The sequence below is a fragment of the Equus przewalskii genome, chromosome 1 (genome assembly GCF_037783145.1).
Source record: "Equus przewalskii isolate Varuska chromosome 1, EquPr2, whole genome shotgun sequence".
Classification (NCBI taxonomy): Eukaryota; Metazoa; Chordata; class Mammalia; order Perissodactyla; family Equidae; genus Equus; species Equus przewalskii.
Window position 1 is genome coordinate 134052738 of NC_091831.1, and position 18561 is coordinate 134071298.

General features: G+C 48.0%; 1 protein-coding gene across 4 annotated transcripts in view; it reads right to left on the reverse strand.

Annotated features, from left to right (window-relative positions):
• MYZAP (myocardial zonula adherens protein) overlaps positions 1–18561 on the reverse strand; it is a 101687-nt gene that overhangs the window by 74419 nt on the left and 8707 nt on the right. Inside the window, exons 1-2 of one of the 4 annotated variants that reach the window (XM_008529089.2) lie at positions 16215–16558; positions 4943–5029 (exon numbers count right to left, since the gene is read on the reverse strand). In XM_008529089.2, the coding sequence (XP_008527311.2) occupies positions 4943–5029; positions 16215–16517 (390 nt within the window). In that variant the 5' untranslated portion in view covers positions 16518–16558. Of the gene's footprint in view, positions 1–4942; positions 5030–16214; positions 16559–18561 lie in introns of those variants that run through there. The other 3 variants (XM_008529090.2, XM_008529091.2, XM_070579082.1) reach the window with 3 other exon arrangements.

Here is an 18561-nt window from a genome sequence, read left to right on the forward strand (position 1 = left end):
AAAATACGACCACGTAGACAACACTGAAAAGTGACATGGCCCTGCGTAGGACAGGGCTCAGGAGCAGAGCAGAGCTGACATGTGGGGTAAGTACCCTCCCCAGACAGCCGGCTCTAAGTCGAATAAGAATGAGTTCTCTCAGGTAAGGTCTGTGCAGAAACAGGAGGCAAGGCCTGGGGGTATGAGCAGAGGATGCTCCGATTTATAGAGGACATAATAACATCAAAAAGAGATGCAGCAGGCACAGCCCAAGAGGGAGGAGGAGAGGCAATTTCAGGAAGGGGAATGACTCCAGGAGGGTCCGAGGGAGAAAAGCAAAGAACAAGGGGCACTGGGTTTGGCATTCAAAGGGAAGTGATTTGGCATTTAGTCACTGCCTCTCTGATCACCATTACAAACTGGACACCGTGGGGGGTCCTTTGCCTATATTAGCTCATTTACTCATTGCAACCAGTATTATTGTGCCTGCTTTAAAGACGAGGAAACTGGGCAGCAGAGAAACTAAATGTTTGGGAGCTCATCTGTGGCCTGCAGAAAGCAGTCTCAGGCAGTTGACATCTTCTGTAAGAGAAAGACTAAAAGGAGCAGGAAGCCTCCCATATCCACCCCAGGAACCCATGACTCCAGAAAAAGATGCTGTCTCTGTTGTAATTGCCTCCAGACGCCTCCAAACACACCATCATGATGCTGGGCCAAATATACCATTTGCCACACCCCTCCAATGTGAGTAATTCCTCTCCCCAGTGATTTGGGAACAGTGCACAGAAGAATGGCCCAACTGGCAGTGGCAGCTATGTGTGGCCAGCTGTCCCATAGCATCCCAGGTCCTCAAAACACACTAAGCATCTTCCATGATCGTGTCAAAGAATAAGGCACAGCCCTGCCCTCAGTCGGCTGCAGTTCTAACAGGGCCCTGGAAATTCTCCGAGAAGCTTTGCTTCATCAGAAGCCAATAAGCCATTTACATCTTCCTGCTTCCAAATCTGAGACAGCTCCCATCCCCCGGCCTTTGCACGTGGCAAACTCCCTCCAAATGGACCAGAGTCATCTCACCACGGAGGGTCATCCAGAGTTCTTGGCACCTTGCAATTTTGTGGGCTACAATGTCTCAGGGAGGGGCAGCCACACTGAAGGTACATCAGAGGAAGTGGCCCTAGCCTGGCCTCTGGCTCCCAGTGACTCAGGCCCAGGAACGCAGCCAAGATATGGTGACAAAATCACCCAGAACAGCCTCAGTTACCACCATCACCTTCAAGTGCAGCCACCACCCAAGGACTTCAGTCCTAGGGAAACACTCCTCCTCCCTCCTCCTCTCTAGGCTAATTCTTCTGCAATGAGTCACCAACACATCACAGACGGCACTCAGGCTGCACACCTGGTCCACCCAGTGTGAGGAGCATCACTGCGCATACTGTGGCCCCACATTTCTGCCCTGTGCTCCTCACAGCCCTGGAGTTCTCAGGCACCCACAGGAGGATGCCAGGAAGAACAGGAGGACTGTGGCCACCAGTGCCACTTTTGCCTGGATTATATGAGAGTTCAGGATGACATTTTGATTTAAAAAAAGAAAAAAAAGAGGGTTCTATTGCTTTAAAAAGTTTGAAAAGCACTGTTCAAGACAAATAGGCAAATTGGTACACAACTTAGTTACCAACTCCTGCTTGACACAGAACACATGTGCCTCTTTCTTTGGGAATACTCGATTCTTCTTTAGTGGTGACACACCCCTCAGTGCCTCACAGCACCAATGTCAGCACCAGAAACCCTCACAAACATCTCCCAGGCATGATGCGTGGGTCAAACTCCAAAAGCCCCAATCCCCGACTTCCTCTATCCTGCATACGGGGACAGCCACCATGGCCCCTGTCCTGTCACTCAGTCCAGTTTGGAGCCCCTCTTCTAAAAGTACTCCTTCTGGGGGCCGGCCCAGTGGCACAGGGGTTAAGTTTGCACACTCTGCTTTGGTGGCCCAGGGTCTGCCAGTTCAGATCCTAGGCACAGACCTACGCATCACTTATCAAGCCATGCTGTGGCAGGTGTCCCACATATAAAGTAGAGGAAGATGGGCACAGATGTTAGCTGAGGGCCAATCTTCCTCAGCAAAAAGAGGAGGATTGGCAGCGGATCTTAGTTCAGGGCTAATCTTCCTGCAAAGAAAAAAAGTACTCCTTCTGCTTCCCCGTGTGCTAAGCTGCCCACGTGCCCCTGGACACAGCCCAGGCCCATTTCTCTGACCAATCGATCAGCTCCAAAACGGACAGACAGGGCAGGGAGCAGTGAGGGCAGAAGGGGACACCTCCCCAGCAACACACGGCCCCACTCAATCCTGGTTAGCAATAGGGGGTCCAGCGGCTGAAGGCTGACCATCCCGCTCCCTTTGTTTGATTATGAGCTTTTACTCCCAAACTCCTTCTTTGGAGGATGTTCAAAGCTACAGAGAAACTGAAAAAATAGCTCAACTACATAACCAAAGTACCATTATCACAAGTAAGAAAAGTAACATTTATTCAATAATATCTAATACATGGTTCATATCCAAAATTGTACAGTTAATCCCCATGTATCTTTTACAGATTTTTTGAGCCAAGATCTAATCAAGGTTCACTCATTTGATGTCCTTTATCAACAACAGATTCTCATCTCTGTTTTTTTTAAATAACATTGAATTTATTGAGGAGTTCTGGCCAATTGTTTTGGAGAATGTCCCACATTTTGGGTTTTTCTGTTTCCTTATTACTAGATTTAGTTAAACAAGTTTACCATGAATGTTACACGGATAATATTGTGTACCTCTTAATCACATCACCTCAGAAGTCACATAATATCAGGTTGTCCCACTACCAGTGACGCTAAACTGGATCACCTGGTTAAACTATTGACAGCCAGATTGTGCCACTGTCCCTTTAGAATCAGTAAGCAATCTGTGAGGTGATCCTTTGAGACCTCCTGAATACAATCTTCCACAATAATCTTTCACCAACTAGTTTTTGCATCCAGTGATGAGCCAACCCGGGGGTAACAAAATAGAGATTTTCTAAATTTATCAGCTGATGTTCCATAAAGAAGAGCTTTCCCTTTTTTATTTTCTCTCCTTCTCTCTCTCCCTGATTATTATTATATACTCACAAGTCTCTTTTTATTATTCAACATGTCATAACTCATTACTGTCATTATTCTTTTTGATGCTCAAATTGTCCCACTTTGGCCAGTGAGAGCCCTTTCAAATAGGCTTCTGGGTCCTCTGATAGGACCCCATTCATCTTTGCTTTCTAGCACGAGATGTCCCAGGCTCACCCTGTACTTTCCCTGCTCCAACCTGGAACCAGCCATTTTTCTGCGTCCTTTGGGTGGGACTCACCCTCGTTTTAGCAGAGAAGCAAGTTTACATTCTCTCACCTTGCTTAGTCATAACTTCATTTTCCTTCCTCCCTTCCTCCTTTCCCTGTCATTCATCACCTGCATGAGCACAGAGAGCCATCTGTCCTTGGTAGAAAGTGGGGAGAAGGGCATAAGAGATGGGAAAGAGAGACAAAGACCCACAGTAAATTTAGGGACATTACCAACCATTCACCAGTCAATGACAAGGTGTCTTTTTCATGGATGACCACACTATTGGCTAACTCCAAGGCAAGGCCTGTATTTCAATAAGTCATTGTGTCATGATTCCATTTATGAAATTTACATATTATCTCACATCATTTTATTGTTTTATTTTATACTTATATAAAATATACAAACAAGAGTAAGTACTACCTACCCCCTGGCACTCCTATCTCCTTCTCTCAATGTTTTTATCTCCATTCAAACTCTTCCTGAGACCCTGTGAAACTATGTGCTTCACTTTTATTTTTTTAAGATTGGCCCTGAGCTAATATCTTTTGCCAATCTTTTTTTTTCTTTCTTCTTCTCCCTAACCCCCCAGTACATAGTTGTATATTCTAGTTGTAGGTCCTTCTAGTTCTGCTATGTTCTAGTTCTGTGGCCTGAGGTCCGTGTCCAGGATCCGAACCAGCGAAACCCTGGGCCACCGAAGCAGAGTGAGTGAACTTAACTGCTCGGCCACAGGGCTACCCACTCTGTGCTTCATTTCACTCCCACTAGGATATAAGTTCCGTGAATGACAGGCATTTTTTTATTTACAGCTTTGTTCGCAGCTATTCTCACAGTGGCTAGCACAGTGCCTAGAATACAGTAGGAGCTCCAGAATTGTGACCTGAGAAAAATGGCTTGCCCAGGACCACAGGCCTCAAGGTGAGCAGGCCCTCCTACGTATCCTTTAAGCCTCTTTCAATGTCACTCCCAAGCAGTTACTCCTGTCCGTGTTCCCAGATCCCTTCTTACACTCTGGATCCTGACAACTTGAACTACCACCTCATCGTTGTTTATTTATATGTCTGTCTCATCTGAAAAACTGCAAGTTCCTCTAAGGCAAGGACAAGGTCAACTTATGTCCATGGCTCAGCACTTAGCACAGCAGGTGGCACAATTCCTGAACTCCTCCTGCCTTCAGCCAGTGCTCCCCAGAGCTGCCTGCTGGCTTTCCTCTCCAGACAGCCTCTCCACTGCAGGCTCAGGGCCCACCGGCAGCTCACAATGGGCCCTTTGACTCGACTGGACTGGGCTCTTTCAGGAAAAACACGTTCCTTGCCACAGTATCTGTCACTAAGGCCAGTGTCCCTATAGCTTTGAGGCAACACAAAGCCGGTGTTCACCAAGAAACAAGAGGTGGGGCATGAGGCCGGGAGAGCCAGCCGCACAGAGAAGTCTGACTTCTGGGAAGGTGGGAGATGGGGTGGCAAGGTCGAGAGGGCCTTTCATCAACGGGGATGCTGACAGGCAGGCTCTGCGAACAGCCTGGAGAGAGGTCGGCGGGGGAGAGGGGTTAAAACGAGAGTGTACAAAGATTAGAACTAGTCAGAGCTCGGCCTCAGAGATAGCTTACTTGCTCTTTTCTTTCAATCTTCTTTTCACTTTGCTCAGAAACTGGATTCTCGGGAGGGACAGTCAGCCGTAGTCTGCAGACATTTGCCTAGGAGAGAAGGAGATGAGAGGCCAGTTATGAACCCATGTTGGGGGCAGAAAGAGCCAGGTGACCTGGGGATTCTCAGACCCTGTTTCTCCTGGTTAGCAATGGGGGTGATGGTCCCACTCACACAGGGACTCTGAGGGTAAGAGCAGCCTTTGCCTGGCCCATCATAGGCACTCACCACCAGGCTGCTCAAAACGATGACGCAACTGAATAATTTCAGAGTTCAAACCTTTTTCAATGGCTCAGGTTCTATAACAGTATAGAATGATCTTATTTCACATGCACAGGTCAAAATACAGTGAGGGATAGAGGCCAAAACACACACAGTGGTGACTGGGGTGTGCAGGTACTTTCCACTTGACCATATATTAAATTTTTCTATAATAGATACCTATATGTTTAATCACAAAGTTTTTTTAAAAAGTCTATAAACCATGTTCACAGCAGCATTTTTCACAATAGCCAAAAGGTGGAAGCAATCCAAATGTCCATCAATGGATGAATAAATTAAATTAAATTAAATTAATTAAATAAATATATAAAATAAAATGAATAAATAAAATGTGTTATATACATAGAATAGAATATTATACAGCCCTAAAAAGTAAGGAAATTCTGACACATGCTACAACATGGATGAACATTGAGGACATTATGCTAAGTGAAATAAGCCAGTCATCAAAAGATAGATACTGTATGATTCCACTTATACGAGGTGCCTGGAGTAATTAAATAAATTCATACAGACAGAGTAGAATGGTGACTGCTGGGGGATGAGGAGACCGAGGAATGGAGAGTTCCTGCTTAATGGGCATGGAGTTTCAGTTGGAGAGGATGAAAACATTCTGGAGATGGATGGTGCTGATGGTTACACAACAACGAGAATGTACCTAATGCCACATGATGTCTCTTTCACCCTGTTGTCACAGCCTGATTCTGCTGTGACATCTCCCAGGGAGAAGTGCTCCTGTCATAAATTTTAAAAAGCCAAAGAGGGCCTCAGCAGCACCCAGGATACCCAGCCCACAGTCACGAGGGCTCGACTCACAGGAGTGCTGCTTGCCCCTGTTATGGGTTGAAGTGTGTCCCCTAAAATTTATCTGTTGAAGTCCTAACCCCTAGTACTTCAGAATGTGACCTTATTTGGATACAGGGTCTCTACAGAAGTAATCAAGTTAGGCCATTAGGGCAGCTCCTAATCCAAAAATGACTGGTGTCCTTACAAAAAGGGGAAATTTGGAGACAGACATGCCCACTGGAAGAACGCCACGTGAGCGTGCCACGGAGAGGGGCCTGGAACAGATCCTTCCCTCACAGCCCTCAGAAGGAGCCAACCCTGCCGACACCTTGATTTTGGATGTCTGGCTCCAGAACTGTGAGACAATAAATTTTCTCTGTTTAAGTCATCTGGCTTGTGGTACTTTTCACAGCAGCCCTAGCAAAATAATACACCCTCCAACTTGGTTTGCAGGCTCACAGATCTGCACCAGTCCACCGGGCAGCCTCTGAGCAAAACTACCCTGCAGCCTGGAAGCCCAGGGTTGGATGAGATTGCAAAAGACCTTTTGAGTCCAACCTGTCAGCCTAGGAAGGAACCCTCATCCATAACAATGTATCTGGCAGGTGGGCACCCAGCCTGAGGGTACCATTTTCCATGCACAAATCAGAGAGCCATTTGGGACACACGTTAGCATCTCCACATACACCATCACCCCCCTCTGAGGCACCCCACTTTATTACTCGGCACCTCTAACTTCCTGGTAACAAACTTACAAGTTCTTCCTCAGAACTCCTACCTAACGGACCCAGGTTGTCCTCAGGGACTACAGCAAAATTCCCTTTACTCTAGACAGGCCTCCTGTCCCCTGGACCTCCTTTCTTCTGCACTGAACAACCCCAGTGCCTCCAGCCACATGATTTGGTTTCAAGACCCATCTCCATCCTCACTCTCCTCCGGGCAAGCTTCATCCCCCAGTGACCCCCGGGTCAGATGTGTCTTGACTCCCAGGGCTATCACTGCCTCTGATCTGGCCAACTTTGCACCAAACCTTCAAAGCTCACCATCAGTCATGTTGGCCAAAGAGAAACCAAGCCATTCCACCAGGTAGCTGTCTTAGCTGACAGATGACAACACTGATGGGAATGCAAGTCCCTCCAGAGAAAGGCAACCCTCTGACTTCATGTCACCTGGACTGGCTGAAACCAGCTGGCATTTGCACAAACATCAAAGTGTGACCCACACCAGGTAGACAATCCAAGTCTGTGATGCTCAATACTCCTCTCTGATAGCCCGGATCTAACCCACAGCATAATTTTGCAGAGAAAAGGAGATGCTTTTCTCCGGCACCACAAATCATACACACACACGTGTGTGTACATACACATGAGGAACACACATGCACATACTTGCACAGGTGCACACATGCACACACACAGGTTCCAACACCTACTAGTTATGTTGAGTACAGGCAAGCTATTTAATCTCTCCAAATCTCAAGGGTAAAATGCAAATAAAAGGAAGACATGTGGCACACAGTAAGCCACTATCAATGTTAGATATTTTGAGAATTATCTAGATATTATCATCATCCTACAAGCTACAAAATGAAATAGGCCTCCTTGGCCTCACACCTCTGCTTTCCATGATAATAACAATTTGGCCACAGGATCTAGTGGGCATTAGCATGGTAAGAGATATCTTCTTGTAGGTTGATTGCCCTACAGGGATAATCCCCAATGGCAATAATTTTCAGAATAAACTAAAAGACTGAAGAGGAGACGAGGCCCAGAAGGGATCCCATGGGTCCAATCCCCCAAGAGTGAGATGTCCCCTTCCCCTGCTTGAGACAAGTCTCTATCTGCTATCAATCTGGGTAGTTCTGCCCATCCAGAACTCTGATATTCCTCAAGATCCTTCCTGCAGCTCTCTCTGACCCATGTGTACCCTAGGTATGCAAAGCCACTGGATAAACAGAATGCATTTCCCTAAACCATCAGTTTTAGCTGGTGATGGATAAGGACAAAGTAAAATGAACCTGTAAAATAGAACATCTGCCTTTCAAGACATCTGGCAGTTGCAGCAGGTGCTTGAGGCTATGCCCAGGTCCCTGGGTCAGTGCTGCCTCTTGTCATTGCAGGTGTTTCAACGGAAACAGTAAGGCATGGACGACCCGTGGTGCTAGCATTCTTCCATCAGTGCTGACCCAGAGATGGACTGACCGGACAGATGCAGTTTAAACCAGCTTAGAACAGGATCACATGCCTTCCTAATAAGATGGTCAAATGTACTGTCACGTGAAAAGGAGAAAGTTGCAGGAAAAAAATGTTAAGAATAACTTCATTTTTGCTCTTTAAATACACTCTGATAATTCATGTTGATTTAGAGAAAAAATGTCTTTAAGGAAACACAACCAACTGGTGGTGGTGCTGAGCTCTAGACAGTGGGATTTCTGCATTTGCAACAGTTCCAAGGATGGGTAAATTTTTAAATTAAAATAATAATAATAGTAATAACAGCAATAACAATGACTGAGAGAGAATGTATCAGAAAGATAGAGATATCAGTCCCTCCCAGCCCCACAGGACTGGTTCAGGAACAGCAAAGAGAACACCCCACAAGTCTAGAAGGTACTCTGAATTCCTTAACAGAAGCACTAAGTAACCCATGAACGCAGCCACTAGGTTGACCAAGTACTGTTGACTTCCCTTTATCCATTTGCTTTCAGGAATCTCCCACTGAGTAAGATGGAGGCAGCGTGGCTTATCTCTATCAGCATTTTATGATGCTGATCTCCATGGTTTCCTGAAACTCAGATACACAATACCCAGAGCTGCCCCAGGCTGGCCTGTACCTGAGAGGCAGGCAGGCAACTTTATTCCTAGGGGTTCCGACAGCAGCTGGCTCAGCTGGCTTGGGTTCTAAACAATGGGGAGAACTGCATCTTATTTATCCTGAGCACCACTGCAATTGGACCAGCCATCCCTGGAAGCCTGGGTCCCTTCCATTGGATGAAAAGCAGGAAGATGGACTCAGCGTATTTCACCACTCAGTTACTGAGCATCCACTACTCGTAAAATACTTTTACGGGCTATGAGGGTCCCAAGATGAAAAAGAAACAGCATGCCCCCAGGAACCATAATCCAGAAACACACCCAAACAAGGCAATCCCCGAGTGTAAGTAATACAAGGTCCTAGTAGGCAGGGCAGCTTGGTGGTTAAGGCAAAGTGGAACTGCACCTTCTGGATTCCAATATTGGTTCTGACACCCACTAGCTATGAAATCTTTGGAAAGCTACGTAATCTTCAGTGCTTCAGTTACCTTGGTTGTAAAACAGAGCTAACAACACTGCAGAACCACTCTCTTTGGATTGTGCCAAGGACTAAATTAGCTAATACGTACAAAGATATTAGAACAGTTTCTGGCACATTTTAAGTACTCTGTAACTGTACTTTCAGTAACTGTACTTTCTTACCATGGGAATATAGGAAAGAGAACAATAATCTTAACTGGAGGTGGGAACATATGGGAAGGCTCCTAGAGGTGACATTTGAGCTGGGTATAGAAGAACAGAAAGGACTTTTCAGGTCATTGAGGTCCAGAGAATCCATCATCAGAATAACAACAGATGCCCACCATGCAAGGCACTCATTCCACGCTGGCCAAAGGCACAGATGTTGGCGTGTTCCGAGAATGTAAGTGGGCCTGCAACCTAAGCTAGAGCAGGAGAGGAAAATGGACAAGTAGGTGGGGCCAAACTCTAACAATCTACAAATGCCTCATGGAGAAGCAGGGGCCCAGGTGGAAGACAATGGGGAGCCACTCAACTCCTTGGAGGAAGGGACTAAGACTCAAATCTGAGTTCAGTGGTTCCATAGCAGTTATTGAGCACCTCCTATTGTGTTCCATGCACTACCACACAGACGGAAGGGAAAAAACGGAGAGAGATCAAACAAGATTTGTACTTCAGTTGCTTTCGTAGCCATTTCAGGGCTTAGCATAGTATCTACACATAATAGGCGCTTGCTCAGTAAATGTCAGTAGGGTTTCTTTTTAGGTTGAACTGAAAACACTGTAAGGAAGAATATACCTGAAACTCTCCAGAGAGTCTTCCACTTTCTTCCAACCCCCCTGGGAGAGATAGCAAGGGAGGGGCAGATAGCGTTCAAGCCTCCTCCACAAGAAAATACACAACCAAGCCCTTGTCTGCAACTCAGGGCACCTGGGAGCCAAGTGGGTCCTCCTGGCCTTGTTTCTGACTCCCTCTGGGGAGGCAATGGGCTGGGTCTCCATCTAGCGGGGACTTTGGGGATCCAAGTACCATCATGCTCTCAGTTTCCGGGATCCAGGCCCACCCAAGGGAAAACTATCCATCTCAAATAAAAAGGGGTAGAGAAGATGACCCTGGGAGGTGACAAGGGGCTTGCTAACCAGTTTACAAAGATGGATTTCCCTAAGGAAATTAGCCAAGTGCATTTACATTTCTCTCGGGCCTTGTCCACTTTGTGACTGTGGGTCCCTGCCCAGCTCCACCTAGCAACAGAAGGTGTGGCCTCTGTGAGTGTGGCCAGGAGGACAGACTCCATACTCCCTGTGCTCAGCACAAGCATAAAATCTCCGGGATCCGCAGGGCAGGCTATGTGGAACAGGGCAGACCCCATCTGGAAGAGGCCTCTTAGTTCTGCCGTGGCCCTGAACTTGCAGGCCTGATTATCTATATCAGGGTGGGGCAAGCTTTTTCTGTAAAGGGCCAAATAGTAAACATTTAGGTTTTGCAGGCCACTGTGAAAACCATTCTCAGCTCAGAGGCTTACAAAAGCCGAGAGGGCTGAATCTGGCCCAGGACAGTAGCTTGCTGACCCCTGATCTACATACTTGGCCATTTTTTCCAGGTGGTATAAAGCATTTCAGAGCCCCCCTCTCTGAAGTCTGTGGCAGGGCCGACTCCAGACGAAATTCATAAACAGGTGGACGGCGACCTTTCCTTCCTGCTCTCACTGGCTCACCTCTGTACCAGGCACATAGTGTGCCCGGGAACGCCAAGATCCAGCGAGAACACTCAGGGAAATGAATGCACACCAAGATACCAGTGTGACCTGGAGTGTTATGACTCCCCCACCGTGCCCCTCCACCACCTTGCCCTTCCACAAGGCCAAAGGCACCTTCCAGAACACTGATCCAGGAGTGGCTGCATTTCCAAGAAAGCTGTAAGGGGAGAGCCACACTTTAAAAAGTCGTTCTGCTCCTTGGCTGCACATCAGCATCACCTGGGGAGCTTCCTAAGCAATACTGACGTTATTCTCTCCTTCCAAAGGTCCTCATTCAAATGGTCTGGGTGGGGCCTGTGCAGAAATATTTTAAGCTTCTCGGTGATTCCATGTGTAACCGGGGTTGAGAACCACTGACCTAACCAAAGGAATGAAACTCCAACTGTGCAACAGGATGAGGCAACTGGAATATTTGGAGGCCTTCCCGGAACTGTCAAACTCCTCACGTGGGCCAGTACTCCCATCCATTTGTCACCTGCTTCCTGCCCAGGTGGGTAGAGGGAATGCGCTGGCTTTATCCCAAGTCTCTTCCTGTTTTCCCACTTGCCAAGTCAATGTTAAGTGTGGCTCCCTTAGGACCATGGTGGCACTCCCTTTGAAGCACCTATTACACCAGGCTTGGGGAGGGAGGGTCCCTAAACCCTCTCCTCAAGTGTTCATCACGGGTGACGCAAGCAATGACAGGCCGCACAGGCCTCCAGGGAAACATGGAAGAGGAGGGTTCAGGGCAGGCTTCCTGGAGGAGCTGACCCCTCATCAGAGGAGAGTATGAAAAAAGGCAAGGAGGCGAGGAACAGCATGGAAAGCTTGGGGAATGGCAAGTAATTTGGACTATCTGGAAAGAGAATACGTGGAGAGAGGAACAGCGGAGGCAAAGGGCAGATCCGAAGGGCCTGGATAATAAACTAAGGAGTTGGTGCTTTCTCCTGGCAGTTCTCGGGGGCTCTTCAGGCAGAGTCAGATGACTGGATTTTGCATTCTAGAAAGATCACTCAGGAACAATCACTTAAAGAACAAAGAAGAGCCGGCAGTGTGACTGACACTTAGGAAATAGCGTTCCTCTAAAGAGGGAAAGAGGCAAATACCAGTGTGTTAGTCTTCTGCATGCTGGAGAACACTGGACTGTTTTAGGCTGAGAGAGATCACCGCAGGAAGCGCTGAGACCATAACGCAGGTGATCGCTGAAAGTATTTTACATGGAAACATTTTAACGTGGTCACTAGTTAGCCCTGGGTCCACAGCTCCCTGAACTCGATGAGACAATTTTTGAGGCTGACTAACTTGAAAGGGTTTCCCAAGTGACCAGAAGCTCGGTGGCAACACCAGCCTCTGGGTTTCTTGTTTGGGTCTAGATAAACAGTGACAGAGCCCACTCATGCAGCCCTTCCTCAGGGCCCTGGAGGCAAGGAATGGGCCAGAACCCCACTCCTCACCCTCTAAGAACAACCACGGGATTGCTATCTTGAGGAAATCAAGTTTCCTTAAGAGTCCCCAAGACTCAGGTCTGTTCATCCCACGTCGGACACAGCAAGATGGTGAACCAAAGCACAGAGGTTGGGACTCTTTTTTGAGTCTACAACTGCCACATTTTAGTGGCAGAGGCTTTTTGGCTAAGCCCTGAGGATGTCAGGGTTCCAAACCTCACAACCCGGCCTGTCAGGAGCTGGCTCAGGAGGGCCCTGGCGAGGAGCCAACCTGTTTCCTGGGTGCAGTGGGCCCCCTGCCCACCCCTCCCAGGTGGACGCTGCAGCCAGCTTCCTTCCAGCAGAGGGTGAAGTCCCACAATGCCCTGTGTCCCTTCCTCAGAGCCCATAGGACCATACAGAAGTTATGCACAAAGATGTTTCTGTGAAAATGAAAAGGAAGCGAGGTAAACACCTATCCGACCCATTCACTGGGCAGCTAAGAAGAATTCTTTATTTTGAGCCAATCAGACTGAAATGGGACCCGGGAGAGTGGTACATTAGGTAGGGAGTAATGACTGACAGGCCCATTCAGGCTTTTAACAGAGGAAGCCTTTGCCAAATAAAAAGAAATATTGGCAAGAGCAGGCTAGGAGATAGCCCTATCCTTGTGGTCTTGTTGGGTTGGGTTTTGTTTTTTATGTGCCACTGAGGAGCCATGATTCCAGCAACACCAGGCAACAGTCTCTTATTATCAATAGAGCGTGGTGCTGGAGGAAACCCTTGACAGGTCTATCATCTCACAGCACCCCAGCTGAACAGCCGAACCAAAAATATTTAGCTGCACAAAACAACACGTGCCTTCCCCCTAAAGCACACACCTGGCTACACAACTGACCTTTCATTTCAAAGCCTCGTTCTGTGGGATTCATCCATTTATAAAATTCCTTTCAAAATCATGAAGCCATGTCAATATTTTTTTAAATGTTTCCCCCCATTCTCCAAGGTCATCATTCCAGCTATGGTTATTCTCCAGCCAATTTATCCTCCTGCTGTTGCCATAGATAAAACTATTTTTAGTGCACAACTGGTTTGAAGATATTTTTTTTTTAATTTCACAACCCCTGCTGGCTGACATCCATAAACAGTTCTCAGAGCTTTTATCAGCTGACAGAAATTACTCTCTGACCTATTGTTTTTTTTCCCTTGAAAGATGATTTCAGATAAGAAGCAAGTACAAATTGTAGGTGGCAGCCATTAAAGAAAGGATAAACGGTGACAGTCTGGTCTGGCCACACCACGCTGGGCAGCTGACTCTGAGAACTCCCTGCTCAGTGTCAGCTGTCACCACCATTTCTGCTCAGCTTGAATGTCTGGATCAACAGGTCCTAGTTTCCCTGCAGCCCCTAATTTGGTAAGCTTTTGGATGAAACAGAAATGGTATTTTAATGGCTAACGTGTCATTGTTCAAGACCATTACTTGTCCACTGTCAGAGAGGAAAGAAAGAACGACACAGAGTTTACTGGAAAACTCTCAACTTCGGGAACACTTTTCATGATTACTCGTTTGGTCTACAATTTTATTTTCAAGACATACTGTTCTTGTTTTTCCAAAAAATAAGCATTTTGCCCAAAACAGGTCCAATGTGCCATTGTTATACAGTATATGCCAAGACTGCCATTCAGATGAATGATATTTCCTCCTTTCAGTAGCCCAGTAATGTCAGTCACCCTACAAATTTCTACTCATCCTGCAAGACTAAACTCAAATGTCTCCTGCAGAGGGAGGGCTTCCTTAGATGCTTCAGGAAGAATCTTTCCTTTCAGCTTCCTCTCAACTTTGTCAACACTCTACCCCACTCTAACAACCATCACTTTGTATAATGGTAGTCTGTGACAATGTCTACCGCCACAGGTAGAGCGGGCCCCAACGCCTAGCCTTGCATCACACAGAAGATCTATAAATGTTGTTTAATAAATCAATTAACCAAAGGATCACAGCTTGCCACCATGCCCCCCCCACACACATACACAAACAGACAGCACCTGGGACATTTGCAAATCATGAGCAGAGTTGGAAATCATAAAGGGAACCCTAGAACTTTTAAGTATCTTCTTTCTAGAACAATCCTCATGTGTTCAGAACAGCCCTACAAGGTCTGATTCAGGGCCCTGACCCCTCCAGTCCCAAGTATTCCAGTTGCCTTATTCAAACGGCAAAGTCTTCTCAATTGTGCCAGACACCAAAGCACTTATAACTAAAGAAATACTTGAAAGTAAACATTTGAGGGAAAAAACCTTCAGAAAGATTATCTAGTGTACTAGTCACATTTGCATCCACCACAATATCACTCTAGCTGCCCCAACCAGTCCCCACCTTGGGAGGAGGACTTAGAGAATTTCATGCAATCTGGTCCCATGCATGAGGCTATCCAGGCTCAGGGCAAGCTTTTCACAATTGCAATTGTGTTCCAATTGAGAAGGATTTCCATAGGAAAAAAAAAGGCCAATACCCATCTTGGAGTAAGGTTGGGACTGTGGTTGGAAATCCTCTTGGACCTAATGAGGACCTTGCTTTATGAAGCAAATAATTGGACAGAGTTCTGTCAACCCTAAGTGTCTGGTGTACACATATGCACACACACAACTGCACACCCGCCTCCCTAGAACCTATCACTTGGCCCATACCCAAGAGTAACACAATGCTTTTCTTCTAGAGCTAAAGAAAGACAGCAGGTAAGGTGACTGCTAGTCACTTGGTTGAAGTATGTAAAAGCAAATAAGCATGTCTACAAGACGAGAAAACAGGAGTACCAGAGGGGGTCTTGGCTTGGACTTACCCACCGGCTTAGCTAAACCTTGGGGAAATGTGACCAGAGAAGTCTCAACAACAGAAAAGAGGCACCAAATGATAAGTACTGAATATCATGATGAATGGATGAACTAAAAAGCCACAAACCAAGGCCCTGGCAGTGTGCTCTGAGGCGATGATCTTGGAAGAGACATGGAATGGGGAAGATGCAACCTGTATGTGCCTAGTATTTCTTCCACAGAGTATCTGGAGAAGTGAGAAAAGATGCCACTGAGATCGCAGAGAAAGAGCACTTCCAAAGGGCAACCTCCCTGGAGATGGTACCCAGGGTTGCCAGAGCTATCCCTGCCCCCTCTACCCCCTCACCCCGCTAATATTTAAATTAGAAAGAAGAAAGTGGTTTGCATAAACCCAAGTCCCACACAACTGAGCTCCTGGGTGGCCAGCTGCTGATCTCTGGTTTGTAAGGTGAAGCCTTTCTTGGCTAAGTCCACTCCAGAATCAGTGTTATTCTATCACCGGTGGCCACAAGTGACCCTTTCTGTTAATGGTTGGATGAAGGAAAGTTTGGATGTTAAAGACATTCATTATCTTTGAGTCTCAAGGTAGGGCCACTGCAGAAATGTCTCCGTTGCTTTTTCAACTGTTGCCACTAAAGAACTTGGCTTGACAGAGAAGGCAGGAAGGACAGGAAATCTCTGGGAATTCCAGAAAGTCCCCTAAACCGTGGAGCCGGTGGGGCGCCCCTGGGGCATCAAAGAGAAGGGTCACAGCTGGAACTGGGACAGGAACAGAAAGTTGAGTCCAGAGTGGGGCGTCGGAGCCAGAGACCGGCTCCCGCGCGTCCTCATCCCCAGACCCCTACAACCAGGCGGCTGGGACCGGGAAACGGGACGGCGGCGGCTCCCACCCCCAGCTACTCACCCTCCTGCTGGGCGCCCCGGGCGCCCTGGCGCCGCCGCCCGAGAGCAGGGTGACGGTGGACGTGGAGCGCAGCATCCCGCAGGGGCGGCCGGCAGCGGGCTCGGCGCTGCGCTGCTCCCGGGCGGAATAAGCGCGCAGGCCCGCCCTGCGCGGGGGCGACGCGGCCCAGTAGCTTCTCCGGCTGCGGCGCGGCGGGCGCGGAGGGGGCGGGGCAGGGGTGAGGGCGGAGGCGCGGAGGGACGGGGCCGGGGGCGGGGCCGGGGGCGGGGCGCGAGCTCTCTGGCTAGACTCGTCAGGCCGCATTCTCCCCGAAGCAGCGGATCCCGCCAAAGCTGAGCGCCGTCGTCTCCCCAGGGCGGAGCACCCTCCCAGGGTCGGTCTTGGGGCAGGAAGGAGCCCTAGACCCCTTGGACGCCCTGGCTCTCTCTGCTGCCTGCGGTGTCAAGGTCCACCTGCCGGGTCATCCTTACGATGCTCAGCGGCCCACTCCACTCCCGGCTGCCCCAAGAGGCTCTGCCACACCCCCGGGATCCCTGCGACCCTCACCCCATGTCATTCATTCAGTATTTGTTTACCATGGCTCCCTCCCAGCAGCCAACACAATCGACTGGCCCCTGTCCTCATGGAGTTTGGAGTCTGATGGAATCACCGAGAGATGACAGTTGTCGGTGCTCTGGTAGAAAAGGAGATACCTAGGGGACCACACAATCCGGCCTTAGGAATTGGCTTGTGTAGGAAAAGGCCTCCAGAGGTGGTGATGACTATGCTAAGACCTGAAGTACAAGCAAGAGCAGGCCAGGCATAGAGTGTTCATCACAAGTGCTCGTATTTATTCAATGATTCCTGGGGGCCGAGCTGAAGAGCACTTTGCACGTATAACCTCATTTAATCCTTACAGCTAGCCTTCGAGGTAGGCACTATTACCTCATATCCCCATTTTCCAGATGAGGACACTGACTCACCAAAAGATTGAGTAACACAGCAGGGGTCCCACTGGCTGGTAAGTGGCAAAACTGGGATGGACCCCACCATCTGACGCTAACACCTTGCTTGTCCCCAGGGCTGGCCCCCTAGCAGAGGGAGGAGGGAGTTCCAGGCCAAAAGAAGTGGCATGTGCAAAGATGGGAGGAAGACAAGAGAAGTTGTGATATATTTTTTAGGAGCTGAAAATAGCACAGTGCAAGAGGCAAATGGTAGAGAAGCAGGAGATCATGAAGAAGCTGGTGTGCTTAGCTGAAGGGTTGAGCCTTTATCCTGGGGATAAAGTGTTTTTCAGCAGGGGAAGACAACCTCTCTATCCTTACCCTTCACAGTCCAGGTCGAACACTGCCTCCCCACCAAGCCCTCCAGGATCCTCCTGCCCTGAATGCTCACCCTCGTGAACCTAGCATCTCTTTGGGACCTTGTATTCTGTTAGAGTCATCCGCTTGTGTGTTCTTCCCCAGTGGGGTGTGTGTGTCCTTCCCCAGTAGTGAGCTTCCAGAGAGTAAGGGCCAGGCCTTGCCCTTCTCTGAACCCCCAGTGTGACACCAACATGGAAGATGCTCTAGAAATGTTGCTGAACAGAATTCCAAATGATCCTGTGAGACTCGCTCCTTCTGCAGGTGAGGAAACTGAGGCCAGAGTATCTAAGTGACTATCCCAAAGCCATACAGCCTGTTCTCTGCCATCACTGTCATCATTATCACCACAGCTGTGCCTGCTTTCTATGTGCTTTATATGCATTTTCTGGTCAAATTCTCACCATGACCAACAAGGTGGATACTGTTATCATCCCCATTTTGCAAAACAGAAACTGAGGCCCAGGGACATTAGGTCAGCTGGTGAATAGCTGGGAGTGGACCTCTAGTCTTCTGACTCCAGATCCACTACTTTTTTTACTACACTCTCCTGCAACCTCCCATCCCCCACCCTTCTAAAAAGACGTCATTCATGAGAAGTCTCCTCCCATCCTACTTCCAGCAGCCCCCTCCTCTTGGGAGAGTTTTGTAAGACGAAAAGCTAGGTCTGCCTTTCAGTAAAAAAGTGGTCAAAAGTGGCTGTTGAAAGCCAACATGGGTTAGAAATATCTGCAGACGTGTCTCAGTAGAAAGAGGCTAATGATTATCATTGTTTTGTTATGTTGCCCTGAGGAGAAAGAAAATGGGCTGCTGTTCAGACAGAGTCAAAATAACCTGGCATCATGAATGTTTATTTATATTATGGCAACCACCCAAGTGACCACCTGAGACAGAGTCAGCATGAGAGAGGAAACATGGCCCATGGAGTCGTTTTTCCCCCATCTATCCAACTCTTTTTCATGTTGTTAGTGTAATACTTATCACACTGTATTATAGTTCATTACAAA